The sequence below is a fragment of the Lontra canadensis genome, unplaced genomic scaffold (assembly GCF_010015895.1).
Source record: "Lontra canadensis isolate GAN:19392208 unplaced genomic scaffold, GSC_riverotter_1.0 scaffold72, whole genome shotgun sequence".
NCBI lineage: Eukaryota > Metazoa > Chordata > Mammalia > Carnivora > Mustelidae > Lontra > Lontra canadensis.
The window spans coordinates 5,111,188-5,131,649 of NW_022631066.1; the positions used below are offsets into that span (position 1 = coordinate 5,111,188).

General features: G+C 39.9%; 1 protein-coding gene across 2 annotated transcripts in view; it reads right to left on the minus strand.

Moving 5' to 3' along the window:
• Nucleotides 1-17,765, minus strand: part of PLXDC2 (plexin domain containing 2) — a 467,666-nt gene extending 449,901 nt beyond the window's left edge. Inside the window, exon 1 of one of the 2 annotated variants that reach the window (XM_032880865.1) lies at nucleotides 17,546-17,765. In XM_032880865.1, the coding sequence (XP_032736756.1) occupies nucleotides 17,546-17,750 (205 nt within the window). In that variant the 5' untranslated portion in view covers nucleotides 17,751-17,765. Of the gene's footprint in view, nucleotides 1-16,401; nucleotides 16,790-17,545 lie in introns of those variants that run through there. The other variant, XM_032880866.1, reaches the window with a different exon arrangement.
• Nucleotides 17,766-20,462: the final 2,697 nt, after the last annotated feature.

A 20,462-nucleotide genomic window follows, 5' to 3' on the forward strand; every position in this document is an offset into this window, starting at 1 on the left:
AAATACATGGAGACTAAACAGCATCCTTCTAAAGAATGAATGGGTCAACCAGGAAATTAAAGAAGAATTGAAAAAATTCATGGAAACAAATGATAATGAAAACACAACAGTTCAAAATCTGTGGGACACAACAAAGGCAGTCCTGAGAGGAAAATATATAGCGGTACAAGCCTTTCTCAAGAAACAAGAAAGGTCTCAGGTACACAACCTAACCCTAGACCTAAAGGAGCTGGAGAAAGAACAAGAAAGAAACCCTAAACCCAGCAGGAGAAGAGAAATCATAAAGATCAGAGCAGAAATCAATGAAATAGAAACCAAAAAAACAATAGAACAAATCAACAAAACTAGGAGCTGGTTCTTTGAAAGAATTAATAAGATTGATAAACCCCTGGCCAGACTTGTCAAAAAGAAAAGAGAAAGAACCCAAATCAATAAAATCATGAATGAAAGAGGAGAGATCACAACTAACACCAAAGAAATACAGACAATTATAAGAACATAGTATGAGCAACTCTATGCCAACAAATTTGACAATCTGGAAGAAATGGATGCATTCCTAGAGACATATAAACTACCACAACTGAACCAGGAAGAAATAGAAAGCCTGAACAGACCCATAACCAGTAAGGAGATTGAAACAGTCATCAAAAATCTCCAAACAAACAAAAGCCCAGGGCCAGATGGCTTCCCGGGGGAATTCTACCAAAAATTTAAAGAAGAACTAATTCCTATTCTCCTGAGACTATCCAAAAAATAGAAATGGAAGGAAAACTTCCAAACTCATTTTATGAGGCCAGCATCACCTTGATCCCCAAACCAGACAAGGATCCCATCAAAAAAGAGAACTACAGACCAATATCCTTGATGAACACAGATGCGAAAATTCTCACCAAAATACTAGCCAATAGGATTCAACAGTACATTAAAAGGATTATTCACCACGACCAAGTGGGATTTATTCCAGGGCTGCAAGGCTGGTTCAACATCTGCAAATCAATCAATGTGATACAACACATTAATAAAAGAAAGAACAAGAACCATATGATACTCTCCATAGATGCTGAAAAAGCATTTGACAAAGTACAGCATCCCTTCCTGATCAAAACTCTCCAAAGTGTAGGGATAGAGGGCACATACCTCAATATTATCAAAGCCATCTATGAAAAACCCACTGCAAATATCATTCTCAATGGAGAAAAACTGAAAGCTTTTCCGCTAAGGTCAGGAACACGGCAGGGATGTCCGTTATCACCACTGCTATTCAACATAGTACTAGAAGTCCTAGCCTCAGCCATCAGACAACAAAAAGAAATTAAAGGCATCCAAATTGGCAAAGAAGAAGTCAAACTATCACTCTTCGCAGATGATATGATACTATATGTGGAAAACCCAAAAGACTCCACTCCAAAACTGCTAGAACTTGTACAGGAATTCAGTAAAGTGTCAGGATATAAAACCAATGCACAGAAATCAGTCGCATTTCTCTACACCAACAACAAGACAGAAGAAAGAGAAATTAAGGAGTCAATCCCATTTACAATTGTACCCAAAACTATAAGATACCTAGGAATAAACCTAACCAAAGAGACTAAGAATCTACACACAGAAAACTATAAAGTACTCATGAAAGAAATTGAGGAAGACACAAAGAAATGGAAAAATGTTCCATGCTCCTGGATTGGAAGAATAAATATTGAGAAAATGTCTATGCTACCTAAAGCAATCTACACATTTAATGTAATTCCTATCAAAGTACCATCCATTTTTTTCAAAGAAATGGAACAAATAATCCTAAAATTTAAATGGAACCAGAAAAGACCTCGAATAGCCAAAGGAATATTGAAAAAGAAAGCCAAAGTTGGTGGCATCACAATTCCGGACTTCAAGCTCTACTACAAAGCTGTCATCATCAAGACAGCATGGTATTGGCACAAAAACAGACACATAGATCCATGGAACAGAATAGAGAGCCCAGAAATAGACCCTCAACTCTATGGTCAACTAATCTTCGACAAAGCAGGAAAGAATGTCCAATGGAAAAAAGACGATCTCTTCAATAAATGGTGCTGGGAAAATTGGATAGCTACATGCAGAAGAATGAAATTGGATCATTTCCTTACACCACACACGAAAATAGACTCAAAATGGATGAAGGACCTCAATGTGAGAAAGGAATCCATCAACATCCTTGAGGAGAACACAGGCAGCAACCTCTTCGACCTCAGCCGCAGCAACATCTTCCTAGGAACATCGCCAAAGGCAAGGGAAGCAAGGGCAAAAATGAACTATTGGGATTTTATCAAGATCAAAAGCTTTTGCACAGCAAAGGAAACAGTTCACAAAACCAAAAGACAACTGACAGAATGGGAGAAGATATTTGCAAACGACATATCAGATAAAGGGCTAGTGTCCAGAATCTATAAAGAACTTAGCAAACTCAACACCCAAAGAACAAATAATCCAATCAAGAAATGGGCAGAAGACATGAACAGACATTTCTGCAAAGAAGACATCCAGATGGCCAACAGACACATGAGAAAGTGCTCCATATCACTCGGCATCAGGGAAATACAAATCAAAACCACAATGAGATACCACCTCACACCAGTCAGAATGGCTAAAATTAACAAGTCCGGAAATGACAGATGCTGGCGAGGATGCGGAGAAAGGGGAACCCTCCTACGCTGTTGGTGGGAATGCAAGCTGGTGCAACCACTCTGGAAAACAGCATGGAGGTTCCTCAAAATGTTGAAAATAGAACTACCCTATGACCCAGCAATTGCACTGCTGGGTATTTACCCTAAAGATACAAACGTAGTGATCCGAAGGGGCACGTGCACCCGAATGTTTATAGCAGCAATGTCTACAATAGCCAAACTATGGAAAGAACCTAGATGTCCATCAACAGACGAATGGATAAAGAAGATGTGGTATATATATACAATGGAATGCTATGCAGCCATCAAAAGAAATGAAATCTTGCCATTTGCGACAACGTGGATGGAACTAGAGGGTATCATGCTTAGCGAAATAAGTCAAGCGGAGAAAGACAACTATCATATGATCTCCCTGATATGAGGGAGAGGAGATGCAACATGGGGGGTTAATGTGGTAGGAGAAGAGTAAATGAAAAAAGTTGGGATTGGGAGGGAGACAAACCATAAGTGACTCTTAATCTCACAAAACAAACTGAGGGTTGCTGGGGGTGGGGTTATGGACATTGGGTAGGGTATGTGCTATGGTGAATGCTGAAGTGTGTAAACGTGGAGATTCACAGACCTGTACCCCTGGGGGGAAAAAAAATATATATGTTTATAAAAAATAAAATTAAAAAAAAAAATACAGGGAAAATGACCATGCTAAAAAGAAAAAAAAATATTGATTACTTATTGGATAAATGAATGGATGAAGGAATGAATCAATGCTTTCATTGGAAGTAAAATAAACTTCTGTGGACCTCTACCCAATAAGTCAGTCGAGGATTTTAACCGAAAACCTACCATGTGCTAGGTGCTATATAGTTTTATTAGAAATATTTATTAGAAATATAGTTTTATTATTTTCATTTTATTTTTAAATTCTTAATGGTCTGTAAAATACCAACAAAAAAGTTTTAAGTGAAAAATAAATAAGTATTGGCTGTAGATAGATTTTGCCCGATTAATTTTTTCCCCTTTTAATTCTAGGTAAAGATTAATGGACTAATGAAAGCTACGATGTGATACCCATTAAAGAGTTAAAGCTTTCTCCTTTCAACTGCCTGGAATGTTTATCTATCCCCACAACAAAAATAAAATAATAGGAAGTACAGGGCAAATGCAAGCAAGACACAAGATTAAACAAAAAGAAAGATTAGAAAAATAAGACCCAGGTAAGAGAATTTAATGTGCAAAATGCAAGAGGAACACAGTGTTACTTAAGAAAACCTACAGGGTTGGGGCGCCTGGCTGGCTCAGTGGGTTAAAGCCTCTGCCTTCGCCTCAGGTCATAGTCCCAGTGTCCTGGGATCGAGCCCCGCATCGGGCTCTCTGCTCAGCAGGGAACCTGCCTCCTCCTCTCTCTCTCTGCCTGCCTCTCTGCCTACTTGTGATCTCTATCTGTCAAATAAATAAATAAAATCTTTAAAAAAAAAAAAAAAAAGAAAAAAAAAGAAAACCTACAGGGTAGAACTTCCACCTGATATCTGAGATTTGAATTGTTTTAATGGCTAACGAGATGACACTCTACCAGATGAGCTGATACAGAAAAGTCATTTAACAAATATTTATCGAATGCTTTCTATTATACATAAAGTAATATGAAACTGTCAAGGAAAAAAAAAAGGAAAGTAAAACATGGTTCCTACCCTCACAGAGTTTACAGTTTAGTGGAAGGGTCATTAAATACTTACTCAAATACCAATATAATAAAAAAATATGTAATTACCAAGACTTTTCAGTGGCAAGTAATCAATCTCACCACAAAAACTGGAATTTTCAGGTTTACGCTATTGGGAAATCCCAAGACTGTCTACACAGTGCTTTAGACTTGCATCATCCCAGTGCCATCACTGATGCAACCATCAGACATTTAAAAACAAAACAAAAACAAAACAGGAAGGGGTGAATTTGAACCTGGAGAGGAAAGCCAGGACCTGATTACTGATAGGCCTTGACTATTTCCCTTGACTAAAAGGGAAGGGTTAATTGACCTGATATCCATGACACAGGGGCATTATCAGCAGCCACCTGAATACATGCTGAACTGTCTTGGGGAAGCATGACACTATGACAGAAGGCCCAGGAGAACATCATAAAAGTCAGAGCGAGGATGGTCCCAAACACCGGTAACGTGCTGTTTCCAACAGGAAGGGGTAAGAGATACTCAGCAAATAATACCAGTTGTTCATACCAGAAAACTAGTATGGACCAGAGAAAGAATTTTATGTTTCCAACAGAAAGGGGTAAGAGATACTCAGCAAATAATACCAGTTATTCATATCAGAAAACTAGTATGGACCAGAGAAAGAATTTTATGTTTCTAGGAAAACAATAAATAGACAAGGGTAATAAAAATGTGCCTGAAGAGTAGCAAATATAAGCTGTAGAGCACACAGAGGACGCCGACCTGAACGCGGGTCAACTCCAGCAAGTGGGTCACATTCAGGGCTTTGAAAGGTGGCTACTCACACTCTCGAGTGCAGAAAAGAGATGCTTTACACTCTTTTGTAGAAAAAACTATTTAAAAGTCTTTCCAATGATTTGTATCTGGAATCCTTTTAATATCTCATCTTAGAGACTATTTCCCAAGTTGCATCTTTAGCTTTGAGAGAACTGGAAATTATGCAAATTATGCAAATAGCACGGTTCAATTAATTGTTATTTCATTGTTTATCCATATGTCCTTTTAAACTATGGAAGAAGTAAATGAACCAATTTTAATATTTTTTCAGACAATTCAAGTTGCTGATTTATAAATCACTGAATAATTAATTAATAAGTATAATTAATGAAAGTATGATCATTTAAGTTTCTGTTCTTCCTAGCTTAGTAAATGACCTGATCAATCCTAAACCATTATTTCTAAATGAACTCTCAATTCTTCATAAAATCATGAAAATTCCCTTACTCCGCACTCACTCAATCTCTGGCTTGCCTATATATCTGACTCATTGGTATTTAAACATGAGTCATCATGTCAAATTATGATGTAAAAATTCTGCCCCAAGAAATATGTAGAAATTAGATACACAATTCTTTGCCCGAGTAATAAATCTGAACAAATACTGTGTATCATACAAGTGGAACACTAACAACAAGATTCTTTTGTTGAACAAATTTTCAAAGAGGACTTCTATTCCTGGAGCTAGTGATTCAATGGTGATCAGTCACACACGGCCTCTAACCTTGGGCAGCTCACATGACTACACTTCCAGTGATGAGAAGTGATACGACGAGGACATTCAGAGTGCACTTTGGTGAGACAGTTGTCTAGAACTTGGATCTGCCAAACACACACTCAAAACATTATTCAATATGCCAAAAATCAAATCTAAGCTGAGACCTGAAGGACAAATAGTCAGAGAGAGGAGGAAAGCGTGCTCCAAGAAGAAGGAGTAGCGTGTGCAGTTTCAGAGGGTGAGAGTGTGTGCTCAGGAAATGAGAGAACAGGTGGGAGGAAGTGATGGGTTTGAATCCAGGGAGGTAAGCCAGGACAAAATTACTGAAGGCCTTGACTTTAGGGTGAGAGCAAAAGGAAGGCAGGAAACATTTTCAAGAGAGGGGTGACATAACTAGATTTACATTCTAGAAAGATCTTTCAGGCTGTGGAATGAAGAATGGCTTCCAGCAGGACGATTTTGGAGGCAAGGTATGAATCTATTAAAGTAAAGAGGGCTAGAAAAAAATGGTGGCCTGCCAGAGCCAGAATAATGGAATGAGGGATGGAGAAAAGCAGTCTGGAGTCAGACATCAGTGCTTGGTTTTAAAAAATTGGCTTCTTATTGGCTGTGCCTATTTTACAAACCTCTCTCCTAAAAACAGCTTGACAAAACTGACATTGCACAAGCCTGGCTTCCTGCATAAAGCTGTTTTGCAATGTCCAGACAATGAGACTATAATCTGCAGAATGACTTTGAATCATGCTTGTTTTTAAAAATATCTAAAATGAACAACAGATGTTAAAAAGATAATGAAGGCTAAATAACAAAGAAATAAAACAGACTGCCTGGCTTGTCAGTTTATTCCTGATTAAAAAATATCCAGATGAGTATACATGAGTGCAGAGCAATAGCCCGTCAGAAACTGTGTGGAGGAAGAGATGAGGTTAGGATTTGCAACTCAAGCAAATTATAACCCTTTAATTTATACATACTTGCAGTCTAAAGAAAATCATAAATCTATTACCTTTAAATGGTAGTAATTTGTAAAGTGTACTTTCTTTCGGTGTAAATCTCCCATGAAATTGATTCTAATTGGCTAAAGAGCAAACATTAAGGAGAATCCTAAATCCAGGGGCTTTTACCATTCTCACCAGAGCTATCTCTTTTCTTTTCTTTTTTTTTTAAAGATTTTATTTATGTGAGAGTGTGTGTGTGTGAGAGAGAGAGAGAGAGAGAGAGAGAGAGAAAGCACAAGTGGGATGGGCAGAAGCAGAGGGAGAAGCAGACTCCCCGCTGAGCAGGAAGCCCGCTGCGAACTCCATCCCTGGAGGGTGAGATCATTATCTGAGCCAAAGGCAGGCACTTAACCGACTGAGCCACCCAGGCGCCCCACCTGAGCTGTTTCTTATGAAGGAGCAAACCTACAGTCTTGCCTGCAACTGCTGTGCTGGTGCAGAGAGGGTCACTAAAAGGGGCATTGTACAAGTGTCACCATTTCCATGTATTATTTGCCTAGTCCTCACCCTTCATTTGTAGTAGTTTCCAAGGAGTTAGGAATGCACATTCTTCCCCTCCACTGAGTTACTCGTTTTAGTTAACCTATGGTTTCCACCTGTATTTCCTAAGAAACAATTATAGATGGACCTTTAGTTTCATGATGTGATCAGGAAAATACCACTAGTTCTCAATCTAAGAACATTGTTTCAACTCAAAAAGATCACCGCCAAACAGTCACTATTAACAGTTTGTCATGAAATGCCATGGTACTTGCTCTGGCTTTTAGATGCTATTGGAAAGAAATTACATCGTCTCCAAGGTGTTTAGAAATTGAAATCTTTACTAAATGACCCTGAGATTTAATGTGACTTCAATGTCCAACAGAGTTTTTAGTGAAACCTAGAAAGTTTAAACAGATAATGGAAAAGCAAAGAGTCTTCTAGAATAGCCAGGACACTTCTGAAGATCAAAAACAAGGAGGACAGGTTTGCCCGACCAGATATACTTATTATAAAGCAAAAGTAATTAAGATTGTGTGATAGCCAAACAGTGATATTTATCAGGGTTTCCTCCCCACACCACTCCTCTCCTCCTCCGCTCCACCCCCACCCCGCCACCCCCCCACCTCCCACCCCCAGCCTTTATCTTTGAAGTCCTTAATCTTGGAAGAACTATCAGGGCTTGTCCTAGGCATTATCTTTCATAGTAAAACATCCATAAGCCCGATAACCCATGAATCCTGTCTTTAAATATAAGTGGAGTAGCCCCTGCATAGGAACATGTGTCTTCATGAAATGGACAGCATGAGTATTCAAAGCTGCACTGATTGAATAACTACACTGATTGATGGAAGATGGATAAATCATTTGTGGGGAAAATAACTGGAAGGCGATGAGGCAACTGTGGAAAAATTAGGACCAACACAAGTACACGTAATACCTGTGTACAAAACAGCAAGTGATGTTATTATTATTATATTAAAGTGGTGAATTATTACACAATTCAGTCCCAACCAAAAGTGTTTTGTGACACATTCATCAGTATTATGCAAGACTTGCCATATTAAGAAACATTACCGCAATACTCTAATATGGGAAATAGTTTTACATGTACTTTAGGCCAAATGAAATGCTTTCATAAAATTCATTAATTTGAATGGGAGAAATTTAATTTGAATAAAAGACATTTTTAAAACTATGCAAAATTTTAAACTCCAATTTACAAATCAAAACAGATGCAAATATACGTCACCCAAGATATAGGGTATTCTAAGATGTTAATTAAGCTATGAAAATAAAACACTAAGCAGTACCTTTTTAAATATAGCAAGAATGCCTTCAAGCTAATGTGAAATGCCATTTTTTTAAAACTAGAAGTCAACTTTATTTTTATAGAGCATCCAGAATTGTCAAATAGGTATACTCTTGAAATTGTGTCATGTAAACATAAAAACTTCAAATGATCCTCTTTAGTCCCACTCCAAACAAACAAGTGTCAAAGAACAAAAATGCAAATACATAGTGATATGTCTCTTCGTTCAACTTTTGTTTCTTAGTTTTTCATAGTTCAATTGTGAACATATAGTACAGTTTATCTAATTTTCAATGTGAAACTATGGACTGGCAAAATAATTGAGGTGGTTTTTTGTTTTTTTTTTTTTAATCAAATGTTCAGGACAGGATTCCTTCAAATAGGAATCCATTTGCACCAAGAATATGATTTCAGGATATCAAAAATCATTCCACATATGTTTTTTCAGGAATATCTTGTAGTGCAGACTACAGTGATATGTTGAAGGAAACGGAGAGCAGAAGAAGGGGAAGGTACAGTCAAAATAATCAGGTATAATACCAGACTTGCTCCCTGTTATGCCTGCAGTAATTTCAGTGGGCTGTTTTGACCGAACAAATGAATAAAAATACACCAGTTAAGCAATCAGATCTGTTGTGTCAGTGATAGCTACTGTCTATATTTGTTTCTGGAGAGAGTTAAGCAAATAGGCATAATCGAAATACAACGTCGTAGACTGTTTCACATCCTGAAAGTCATTATTATTTGTGAATTTCATATTCTCAAGTGATAAACTCTGCTTGTCTTGCTTCTCTTTTAGGGTTTAGAGAAATAAGTATTTTGTTGGATGTTGAGATCATGGTTTCAGAGACAAAAAGCTGGCAGCTGTGTACGGAGAACGCAGACACAATCAGCAAGTGTGTTACCCAAAACCACTACCTTAAAAAATGTCATTGCAAGCTGAATGTACCATATTCCAACTGGACCAAAGAAAATATGATCCTGATCGAAATAAACCAGGGTGTACTTACCAAGCCTTGTGCTTAAAGAAAATGCGTTGGCTTTATTTACGCTTCGGCCATCAGTGAACACTTCAGGAGTCTGTAGAAAAGCGGCTTTTAAAAATCCTGATTTTTATGCAGTTTATCCACAGGGCAAACTCTTTACATTCATTATATTCTCGAAGCCTCAGTGAGCTAACAAGCACCTTACCTACAGGATGAGCCTTTGAGCAATATGATTCTACAAAACTTTTCCAGTTAGTTAGTGAAAACCAGCAGATGAGGAAAGGGAGAAACCAAGCAAAAAGACTCCAGAAAAGGAGAAGGAAAGTCTGCGACCCTTGCCTTTATGACCCTCTCAACAAAACCGCAGGCCGCTCCCTTCCAGACATCTGAAGCAGTAACAGTGACCAGCACGGAAAAGGAAGAGAGCTGCTAGTGCTTACATCTGTTTGGATGACCTCTGGAGGAAGGGATTAAAACTCTGGATTTCAAGGAAGGCCACGGAATTTCCAATTTCATATTCGTATCTGCAATCTTTAACAGGCTACCCAAATTCCAGACAAGTCCCGGACAAGACCTCAAATTCTGTATAAATACCCAAATCGGTACCACTATTCCACATCTCACTACCTTCTTCATTAAAGAGGGCAAAATGAAAAAGATCCAGAGAACAAATACAAAATGAGCTCAAAGTCCAGTTGTAACACTACGTGGAATATTTACTACATAACTTACTATATAATTTATAAATTACTATATATAATACTATATGTTTACTATAGAATATCTAATATACTGGGTTCTTCCCTCAGATATTATTGTGTTCATCTGACCAAGTAATATGTGTCATAATAAATACTGGCAGAAACTGTCTTGATAAAAGCATCCCTACTTAGTCTGTCATTCTTCAGTAACTTCCTCAGTTGAACAGAACCATTGTTTGGAGGATAGTGAGGGGAGACATTCTGTGTGAACCTTAGTGAAGAAAAAAGACTTCTCAGAGCACAATACTATGAAGACAAATTAAAGCTTTGAGAAAATGTGCTTAGAGTAAAGGCAAAGGACTGGAATTAGATTAAAAGAAAGCTGAGAAGCAACAATAATATATAACCTTATGTATTACACTGATCACTCTTTGTTTATTTACTTCCCATCTCTAAAACAAATACAAGACAAGATTTTAAGTGAGGGAAGGTAGGCAAAAATAAATGAGCAGGAAAGAGAAGATGAAGCCCCAGGTAAACTAGTCCACAAAAAAAAAAAAAAAAAAAAAAGGGGGGGGGGGGGATGACCAGAAGGTTTATACACTTGTTGGATGTGGGCTACAAATTGTGCTCTGAGCTTTCAAGAAACCAAATTTAAGAGGTAATGCATATGATCACCACTCACAATATCCAGAAGGAAACAAATTCATTGAGAATAACAACTCTATTAATATAGAAGATTTCTCTCTTTCTCTCTACTTCTGCCCTCACTACTCAGGGAGCAGACGCTGTGAAATACATTGCATAGTACCACCAATTCCACCCCGCAAACAGCCACCATAACAAATTTTATGAGACCGCTTTCAGCTTTTTTAAACTTTTTTTTTAAAGCCTTTTAGGAATTTCAGTGCAGGTTGATGGTATGAGGCCTGAGCACAAATCAATTCAAAAGTAATTTCACAAAGAACTAAAACGGTTTGAACTATTTAATAGTGTTAATCTCCACTGAAAACAATCACCTATGTTGATATATATATAGACATACACATGTATGAATATATGCATATGCATTTTTATATTTACGTATGTAAATATATGTATATGCATTTTCATATATACACACACACATCTATACACACATATATATAAACACTAAAGCTGTACTCATTATCTCACAAGTGAATAACAATTTCAATACTTTGAAAATAATTTCCACCCACATTCCATCCCATACGCACATACATACACACACACACACACACACACTGTACTTTAAGGTGTTAGATTAAGAACATGAGTAAAAATTCATTCAGAAACCAGAAATATAGTTGGGGGACAGAATGAACTTGTTAAAAGTTCTATCTATTAATAGAAGCTTTAAGGTAAGTACTACCTACCAGAAGCATTATGACAGTTCAGCAGATCTCTGGATTCTACTCTCTTGTTTTAAGCTATTAATTCTGTGAAACCTGTCTATATATTCATTTCCAACTGACTAATGGAAAAAGTCATAAATAGCGTAAAAAGAATATTTTTAAAAGTCTCCCAAGGTGACATTCAAGGCAACAGTCCAGCTTGAACTATAATTCCATTAGGTTCAGTCAGTCCAACAGCTGACTGAGCATTGCATGCATGCCTCTGTGGTAGATGCCACAGGCCAATTCAGAAATGAATGACAATGGACCCTGACCTCAAGAACATGATATATAGTCCAAAGAAGTATATGAAAGAGATGCAGAAATGGGAAGGGGGAAGAAAAACAACAATAACAACAACTCTTACTCTAGGAGGCAGAGTCAAACAAATGCCCTTAAAAAGGCAGAGTTTTCTCTGGAGGGTTCTAGCTGTTAGGTGAGATAAGCCTGTAAGGAAAAGTAAGATGGACAGAAGGAGATGGACTAGGGAAGGACTAGTACACATCATAAACGCTCAGGGAACATCAAGGGACTTCAATTAGAGGGTTCAAAAACAGGGAGAGAGAGAAGTGAAACAGTAGGTCTAGGCCACACGATCTCGAAGATCATGGTGATGAAACCGTATTTAATGTGGTAGGAAACATCTCGAGACTGCACACTCATGATCACAGCTGTGGATCAATTCATTAATCTTGATAAACATACGGCTTCTACAATAGGAAATATCTTTTAGGAAGCAAAAACCAGACCAAACTAATGAATCCATGTTGTCTACATCTTTGCAGGAAACTATCTTGTAGAGAAGAAACATGTTTGGAGCAAATTAGTATCTTCTATTACTAAGTTTTACTCAAGTACATTCTACTTGATAAAAACCTGTTTCTGAAGATCAGACTTAACAAATGCATACACTGTCCTACTTAAAATAATTTTAAGTCCCAATGCAGCCAAGAACTAAAGATCTTACCCAACCTTGGGCTTCAACTTGGATCGATTCTCTAGAGGAAAAAGACTCTCACATTTTGTGTTTTAAAAATTTTTGCATGCAATCATGAGTCATTGATTGATTAAAAATCGACCTGCTTTTAGTCCATTAATCTGACCCACATAATACTTTATACAGAATATTCAGTTCTGCTATAATTTTCTGTTCTAGGTATATATGCAAACAGAAAATTTATACTAATGACAGTATGTCTCAACAGAGATACTCTCATAACTCGAAAAGTTAGTAATATTTCAAACTAAGTCTTTTAACTTCAATGAAAGCTGAAAATAATGGAAAAATGTCCCAACAGATAAACAACTAAGATAAATATGAATGACCTGATAAAGTATTTCTCTCTAGTACATAGTAATATTAGAAAGTTTAAATAGTGGGAATTCCATGAAGTCCTAAATGATCTTTGCTCTCTCTATACCAGTCCTGAACTTCTTTGTTGCATTAAGATACATTTAAGAGTAATAACCAGGCCAAAACAACTCCGTAATTTTAGGCTTTTTGTCCTCATTTAAATTTTAGAATTCTTTGAGACGCTAATACATCCTTCTTCTTTGACACTGTTATTAAGTCTAGTAACAGTCAATCTTTCAATCAATTTAGGATATAAAATGAATGTCTAACAACACAGAGATGAAATCAGATTTATAGAATTTAGGATTATTCTAAGTTTATTTTTCTCTAAACATTGGGTGTTGAGAAAAACTAGTATGGCAAATACTTCTAAGGTATATATAGATTACATTCAATCTCAAAAATAAATTCATTACATGATAATGAAATTTTAATCATAAAGGAAATATTTTAAAGCTACATTCTTGAGAATTCCACAATAATTTGTTAAAAATTTCCAACAGTGATGCAAAAAAGGTTATTTGGTTTTTTCCACTATACAAGTACACCACAAGAATGTATTTGAAGTATAGACCTTTACATAACAGGAGGTGCTATATAAAATACTGAATGAATGGTTATTTTCAATTAACATGGGAAATAAATACTCATTATTACAAACTGCCACTCATTAACTTGAAATATCAAAAAATATTGCCCATAAGAAAAACAAAGTATTCAAGATCATTAATCTGAGACATTTGGGAAAGAATGGGAAGAACAGGAGAAAATAGCAGTTTCTCTGCCCTCTGGTGGCAATAAAATCAACTGCAGCATTTCTAAAGTAATGCATAATTAAATGCCCTGTTATGAAATCAGGTTTTTTCTCCCTGTGCCAAAATGTCTGTGATAAAAATCCTGGTTGCTACATGACAAACTTCAAGGCAGCTGGACTTTTTAAAATTTCCTCATTTTGAACTTTTACCTAGACTATTTACAAAGGAAGCTGTTTTTTTTTCTTCTATTTGTTTGCTATATTTTATATATTCAATAGGCTAACCATTTAACTCCAAGATTATTGAACTACATGTAGACTGACATCCAGTAAAGAAGCTACTTCAGTTTGCAATAAATCTCTAAAACATTTACCGAGAAATTTAAAACAATTCATTTTTTTCCTCAATCCTATAAATATATGGGTTTCTAGAGTAATTTTCCACCACAGATACTAGTTTATAATTAGTCTGTAACACCTGTACATTTATGTTGAGCAATTTAGGCATTTTCTAATCCACAAAGCTTTTAATTATCTGGTCGATTTTAGAATGGAATCTTTACTTCATCCTCAAATTGAGAAATTAGAATACAAAATGTATTGTAAACATGTTCTTTTCTCAGTAACACATTGTTAATGAAAGAAGCTCAGAAAAAAAAAATTTGCTGACCTTTATTTTATTTTTTACTGTAAATGCATTATTTACTTCCAGTGCCAAAGAAGTTTTCAAATAAACAACTTGGGATGCATTTGGGCACACACATCTCTCTAATGTCCTTTGGGATGAAGTAAATTGTTTTCTTTAAGCATCTACTTATTCCATGAATGTGGCTATGCCATATCAATATCATAAGGTGAAAGTCTTATTTTTTAAGCCAATGAAATGTATCAGAGAAATAAACAAGAAAGAATAATCTACTGATATGATACCTAGTAAGCAACAACCTATGTCCATTTATGCAGAACAAAATTGCATGTAACAAAGACAAATCAATATCAAAAATAGTGGAGTTCTAAGGTGTTTCACAGTTTTAAAAGTGTCGTCATCATGTTGCCCCCTCCTACCAACCCACACACCCCTCCAATCATGAATTGGACCACAGAGTCAGAATCTGTGCCTTCTCTATAAGAATTTACACCAGGGGCAGAGACAGTGTTTTAGTAGATTTCTACGTCTTGGATTGGTAAACTTCATTCAAGAACTTTCTCCAAGATTCACCTCACCTGGAATCCCCAGGCAACCTCAGTAGGCTTCCATCTGCGACTTTCATGTTTGACATTTGTGGACACCTGTATACTTTCTGAGGAAGCACTTAACCACCACCGCAACCCCCACCTTCAGAATTAAAACAAAACCTTGATTATTCTAATCTGAAAGTTTTTGTTTCTTTTATTTTCCTTCAGAATTAAAACAAAACCTTGATTATTCTAATCTGAAAGTTTTTGTTTCTTTTTTTTTTTTTTTTTTTTTTCCCTCCCAGTGTTTTCGTTCATTTCACCTCCTCTGGAAGTCTAACCTGAGTTCACAAATTTCCGTCAAGGTCTCTCTCTGCCTGTTTCTTCCTTTCTTTCTGAGGGGCAGAAACGGTGAGGAGGCACCCAATTCTCAGTGGCCAGTGTCGCGGGAAGCACCAGGACCTCGGCTCAGCAGCACCTAGCCTAAGAGCGAGCGGGCCGTGGGTGAAGGGCTGCTCCGCGGGCTCCGCGCTGGCCCCGGGGGCGCGGGGCGCGGCTCCCGGTTGGACGCGCACCTGGCTGGCCTCCGCCTGAGCAGGAGACACTGCCACTGGGAAGATGCAAAGACCAGGTCTCCTCGTGGGGGCAACGCCAGGGCACTTGGACGAACCCCCGGCACGTTCAGGCCTGTCTGAGAAGCCGGACCGCGGAGGACAATGGGCGATAGGGATTGGTCTCCAGAGGCGCGCCCGTCCCTCTTCTGCCCCCTCCACCCATCCTCTGCGCCCCACCACACCTACCCCGCCCCACTTGCAGAGCCCGTTTAGCCCAGACAGCGAAAGGGAGCTAAAGCGGGGATAGCCCAGGGAAGGAAGGACTCGCTACAGTGAATTTTTCTCCAGCTGGTGGGGGGACCCTGCAATACCAGGCTGCCACGACGTCCCCCACCCACAGCCCCCATCACGCACTGGCTTAGTTTGTCGCGGCAGCAGGGAAGCAGGAGGAGCCGGAGGGGAGACTGCCCAGGGATGCCAGTTCCCGAGAGAGAGATCTACAGAAGGAGGTTTGCTCTTACACACCAGAGCCCTCTCTGTGCGACTTGGCGAGACGGTACCACCCCCTGTCGCTCAGGTGAAGGAAACCTGAAATGCTCAAGAAGATCCCCAGTCCCCTTCTCTAACCATTCTTTTCCCCATTCAGAAAGTCCAAGTTTACCCGAAAAGCAATTGCAATAACTTTCCCAAGGGCAGACACATAAAGTGGGGGGTGGGTTGAGAATGGGGGGTGGGGAGGCGTTAGCAAGGTCTTCAGTGGCTCACAAAATCAACAAGCAAAAGTGCATCTTACCATTGATTTGGTTTCCAGGCTCCCCTTCAGTGAACTGAAACCGGTCCATTAAAAAGTGGCAAAGTAACACAACTCCTGCAGCGGCCAGGTCGGCCCTCGGGAACCTCGCCATGCCGCCTCCGCGACCTCCCTCCCCCTCCCGCCAGTCCTTCCTCGGCGCCGTGTGCTCGGGGGCTCCGGGTGGGAATGGGGACGGTGGGGACGACGGGCAAAGCTCTGCGGACCGGTCCTGGCTGAACCTGGAGCCTTTGTAAATTTCGATGGGATTTCACACTCAGGAGCTGGGAGGAGGAAGAAGGGAGAGCGAGGGGGGGTGCAGTTCTCTCTGGACCTCCGGGTCTCTCTTCGCAACTTGCCACAACACTCGCTGCCCTCACCCCAGACACAGGACAGCGGGGAGGAAAGGCCACTTGCAGCCGGGTCTCGCAAACTCTTGGTTCCGCACAGGCAGCGCCACCCGGGTCCCTGGAGACAGTGACTTTCGAGCCCCCGCGATACGCTCCACTGGGTTCAAAACAGATCTATTTCCACAGCCAGCGCGGCTGCCTTCTCCAAATCCAAGAGGGCTGTCGGCACAGAAGGAACTTTCCCCAATGTTGGGACGGCCCCCGCGGGAGGTTTGGGTTTGCGGGAAGGGGGTTAATGTGGGCTGGCGAAACCCCTCCGACAAGTTTTTCTTCTTTTCTTCGCCCGACGCAGGGCGCGCGTCCTTTCTCGCAGCCGGAGGGATGGGCAGCCCTAAAGAGCTGAGCCCAGGGAAGACTAGGGCTGCAGCAATCTGAGGTCCGGAGCCAGGGGGGTAAAAAAATTTGTGTTTAAAAAAAAGAAAAGGAATGGGGGGGGAGGAAGAAGAAAGAAATGGGGGGGGGGCGGGGGGAGTCAGGCCAAAACCTATCGGGAAAGGGTTCCTCCTGGCTTAGGAGGAGGTGGCCACAAGCCTCGCCGAGCCCGGGGAGTTTAGTGGCGGAGGAGGCGCCACCGCCGCGGAGCTCCCCCGCGCTTCTGCTCCACACTTTGGGGAGGGAAGGCAGCTCGCAATTTGCCAGATCTGCCGCTGCACCCTCCTCTCTCCTCCCTCCTCCCTCCCCCTCGCTCCTTCAGGCTTCTCCCACCTTCCTCCCCGAAACCGGCAGCTAGCACCGACCTGTCCAATGGCTGCACTTTCCTCGGAGCTGGCAGAGGAATCGCTGAGAGATTAAGCCGGAGGAGCAAAGCAAGGGGGAGTGAGAGGGCAACTCCAGCCCCGCGCGCCCCCAGCAGCCGGCTGGCCAGAGAGTCGGGAGAGGAGGCGAGGAAGGCGAGCTAGGAGGGGAGCGCCGGGCTGCACCTCCGCGCCGCCGGGGCGCCATCCTGCACCCAGCTCTTGGCCTTTGCAGCCCCGCCCGCGGTGCCTTCGCCCACCTGGCCCCCAGGCCGCCTTCGCGCACGGCTGCGGGAGAATCGTGGCCCGGCACCATACTCAAAAGATGCCAGCGGCTGGCGGGGTCTTCCTGGGCTCTAAAGGGTTAATTACAGTTCGCCATTCCCGGGAGGGCTCGTGTAGCAGTGGCTGGAGTGTGAAGAAAGCAAACCCGAAAGAGTTCAGCTACTGACCCCGAGAAACCCTTTCGGACCCCAGACCTTCCACACGGGAGGAGGAAGGTAGCACGCGGGAGCGTGGTCCCCCCTGCCGCCGCCGCTGCTTTGTAAAGTGTCCGCCGGAGGGAAAGCGAGAGTTTAAAGAAACAGGAGGCCCATTGAATTATCTACCCGGGCTTTAACAGGCTTTCGCTGGCTGGTTTGGTTTTGTTGTTGGGTTTTGTTTTGTTTTGTTTTGTTTTGTTTTGTTTTGTTTTTTTCTTCTTCTTCAGCTCCAGGATATGTTTCTGAGTTAACCCTTCCCAGCCCTCGCACTAGTTTACATCTTATTTTGCTTAGTTAACCTCTGTTAGAAGGGACAAAAACAAAGAAAGATGGCAAAGAATATTGGTTAAAAATATAGATTCTAGAATCAGAGTATGTGGATTGGAATTCCGCCTCCTTCCACTAAATAGCTATAGGACTCCAAGCACTTAATCTCATAGTGCCTCAGTTCCTCATCCATCCAATGGGGACAACTGTAGTAATGCTCTTATAAGGTTGTATTTAATCAGAGTTATTACTCGATACTTAACTGAAAACCGTGCCTGTGCAAAGCATAAGAGTTTGTTTCTTAAAAGAGACAGGAGAGGGAGAGGAGGGTCCTCAATCTATGAAGAGTTTGCTTCACTGTTCTTAAATTCAAGGGGTCATATTAGTCTATTCTTGCCTACTCTATTCCATGCTCTGAATAGTTTATAGACGCTACTAATGAGCACCTGTGAACAAAAACAACCTAATTCAAAATGGAGTCAGCAGCAATGAAGGGAGGGTTCTCACCCAGTACATACCACTCTTTGCAGCCTTCTTTCTGTACCCCGAGCCAAAGAAACCTACTTTACCTACCCGAGGGGGAAGAAGGATTTTCTCCTTGCTCAGCAATAACCTAGAAGAGAAACTGCCACAACTCAGCCAATGAGAAGCTGCAACCCTGAACTCTTGCTCTTCTCCAATAAACCTCTCAAAACAACCAAATCCCTCCTGCCCTCTATAAAAGCAAGCCCCTGTCCTTTGTTCTTCAGACTTGCCTTTGATTTATCATAGCTTGCAGGTCCCAAATTGCAATTCCCCTCCTATTCCCAAATAAACTTTTCTTTGCTGGTTAAGCAACTGGCAATTTTATTTTTCAAGGCTGGCAGACCTTAATTTTGTCACAAAACCCAATGAAAGTGGATCCAGATAAACTACTCTGCTAATTTGGGGGAAAAAGAATGGCTCTCTCTCATGGTTACTTAGCTGGTGAGGAGAAGGGAAGCAGGAAATGCAATATGTTTTCCATAATCTCATAGTCAATTTGCTATTTATATCAGAAATATATATGTATACACACATACGTATATAAACATGTTACCTATATGAACTTTATTATTCTAAGGCCTTTGCTCTCTCCTGAGGTTTCTCGCAACTGGTTGATTTCCTCCTCACCTTAATTACAAAATCTGGTTCTTTTATTTCTGCTCAAATGAGAGCTTTTAAATTCTGTGTAACATTACAACCAAGTCTGAGTCTCTGCGATACTTATCTGTTTAATATTAAGTTGGAAAACTTAATATTAAGTTGGAAAATTTTCTAGTCAAAATTTGGTTGTTGTTTAATGTATATTGAGTTTTTTGTCTACATTAATGTTTTGCCTTAGATATCAATTGATAATCACTTATATATAAATAAATATGTGTATATGTATACACATATATATATTACCTTTAATATATATGTATTATCTTTATAACAAGCAACAGATAAATAAAGCATACATAGGACAGTAGTTCAGAATGAAACGGAAGGCGCTCATTACTCATATAATCCTGGCTAATTAAAAGCAGTTATATTTTGTGGTCTAAATGATTTCAGTTTGTGGTATATCTTGCACCACAGTATTACTATCTATTCCAACTTCATGGAGACAAATTAAGGCATCTCTGTGAAAAAAGCTGCATCTTCCATCTGACTTAAAAGAAGAGTTATAATGAATGAGGCTCATTTCTATTTACTCTACATAGAAGAATTGAATTGCTGGGTTTTTACCCACTAGCTTAGTTTTATCTAACCTCTCAAGGAATAAATCAATCAGGAATCTCGAAGGAGTGATACTTGAGTTCTTTGTCCATGACAAAGATCTGGAATTTGCAGAACACTCTCCTCTAGGATCTTAAGATCATATATCAGAATCATTATCAACAACACAGAGCTTTATGCAGACCCAAGCTAACTTCTATAGATTTTCAATCTGTTTGCAAGCCTTTATTTATACCAACCCTCAGGAATATTTCTACATGTTCCAAGTGCAATACCATCCATATAAAGGCAATTACAATCACCTATCTCATCCTACCTCCAACCCTAATGTTGCTGTGGTTCCAAGGACCAATCCTAAATTCAAACTTGGCTAACAGGATACTCAAGAAAACATCATGCTTACTTGGAAAAAAAAAAAAAACAAGATG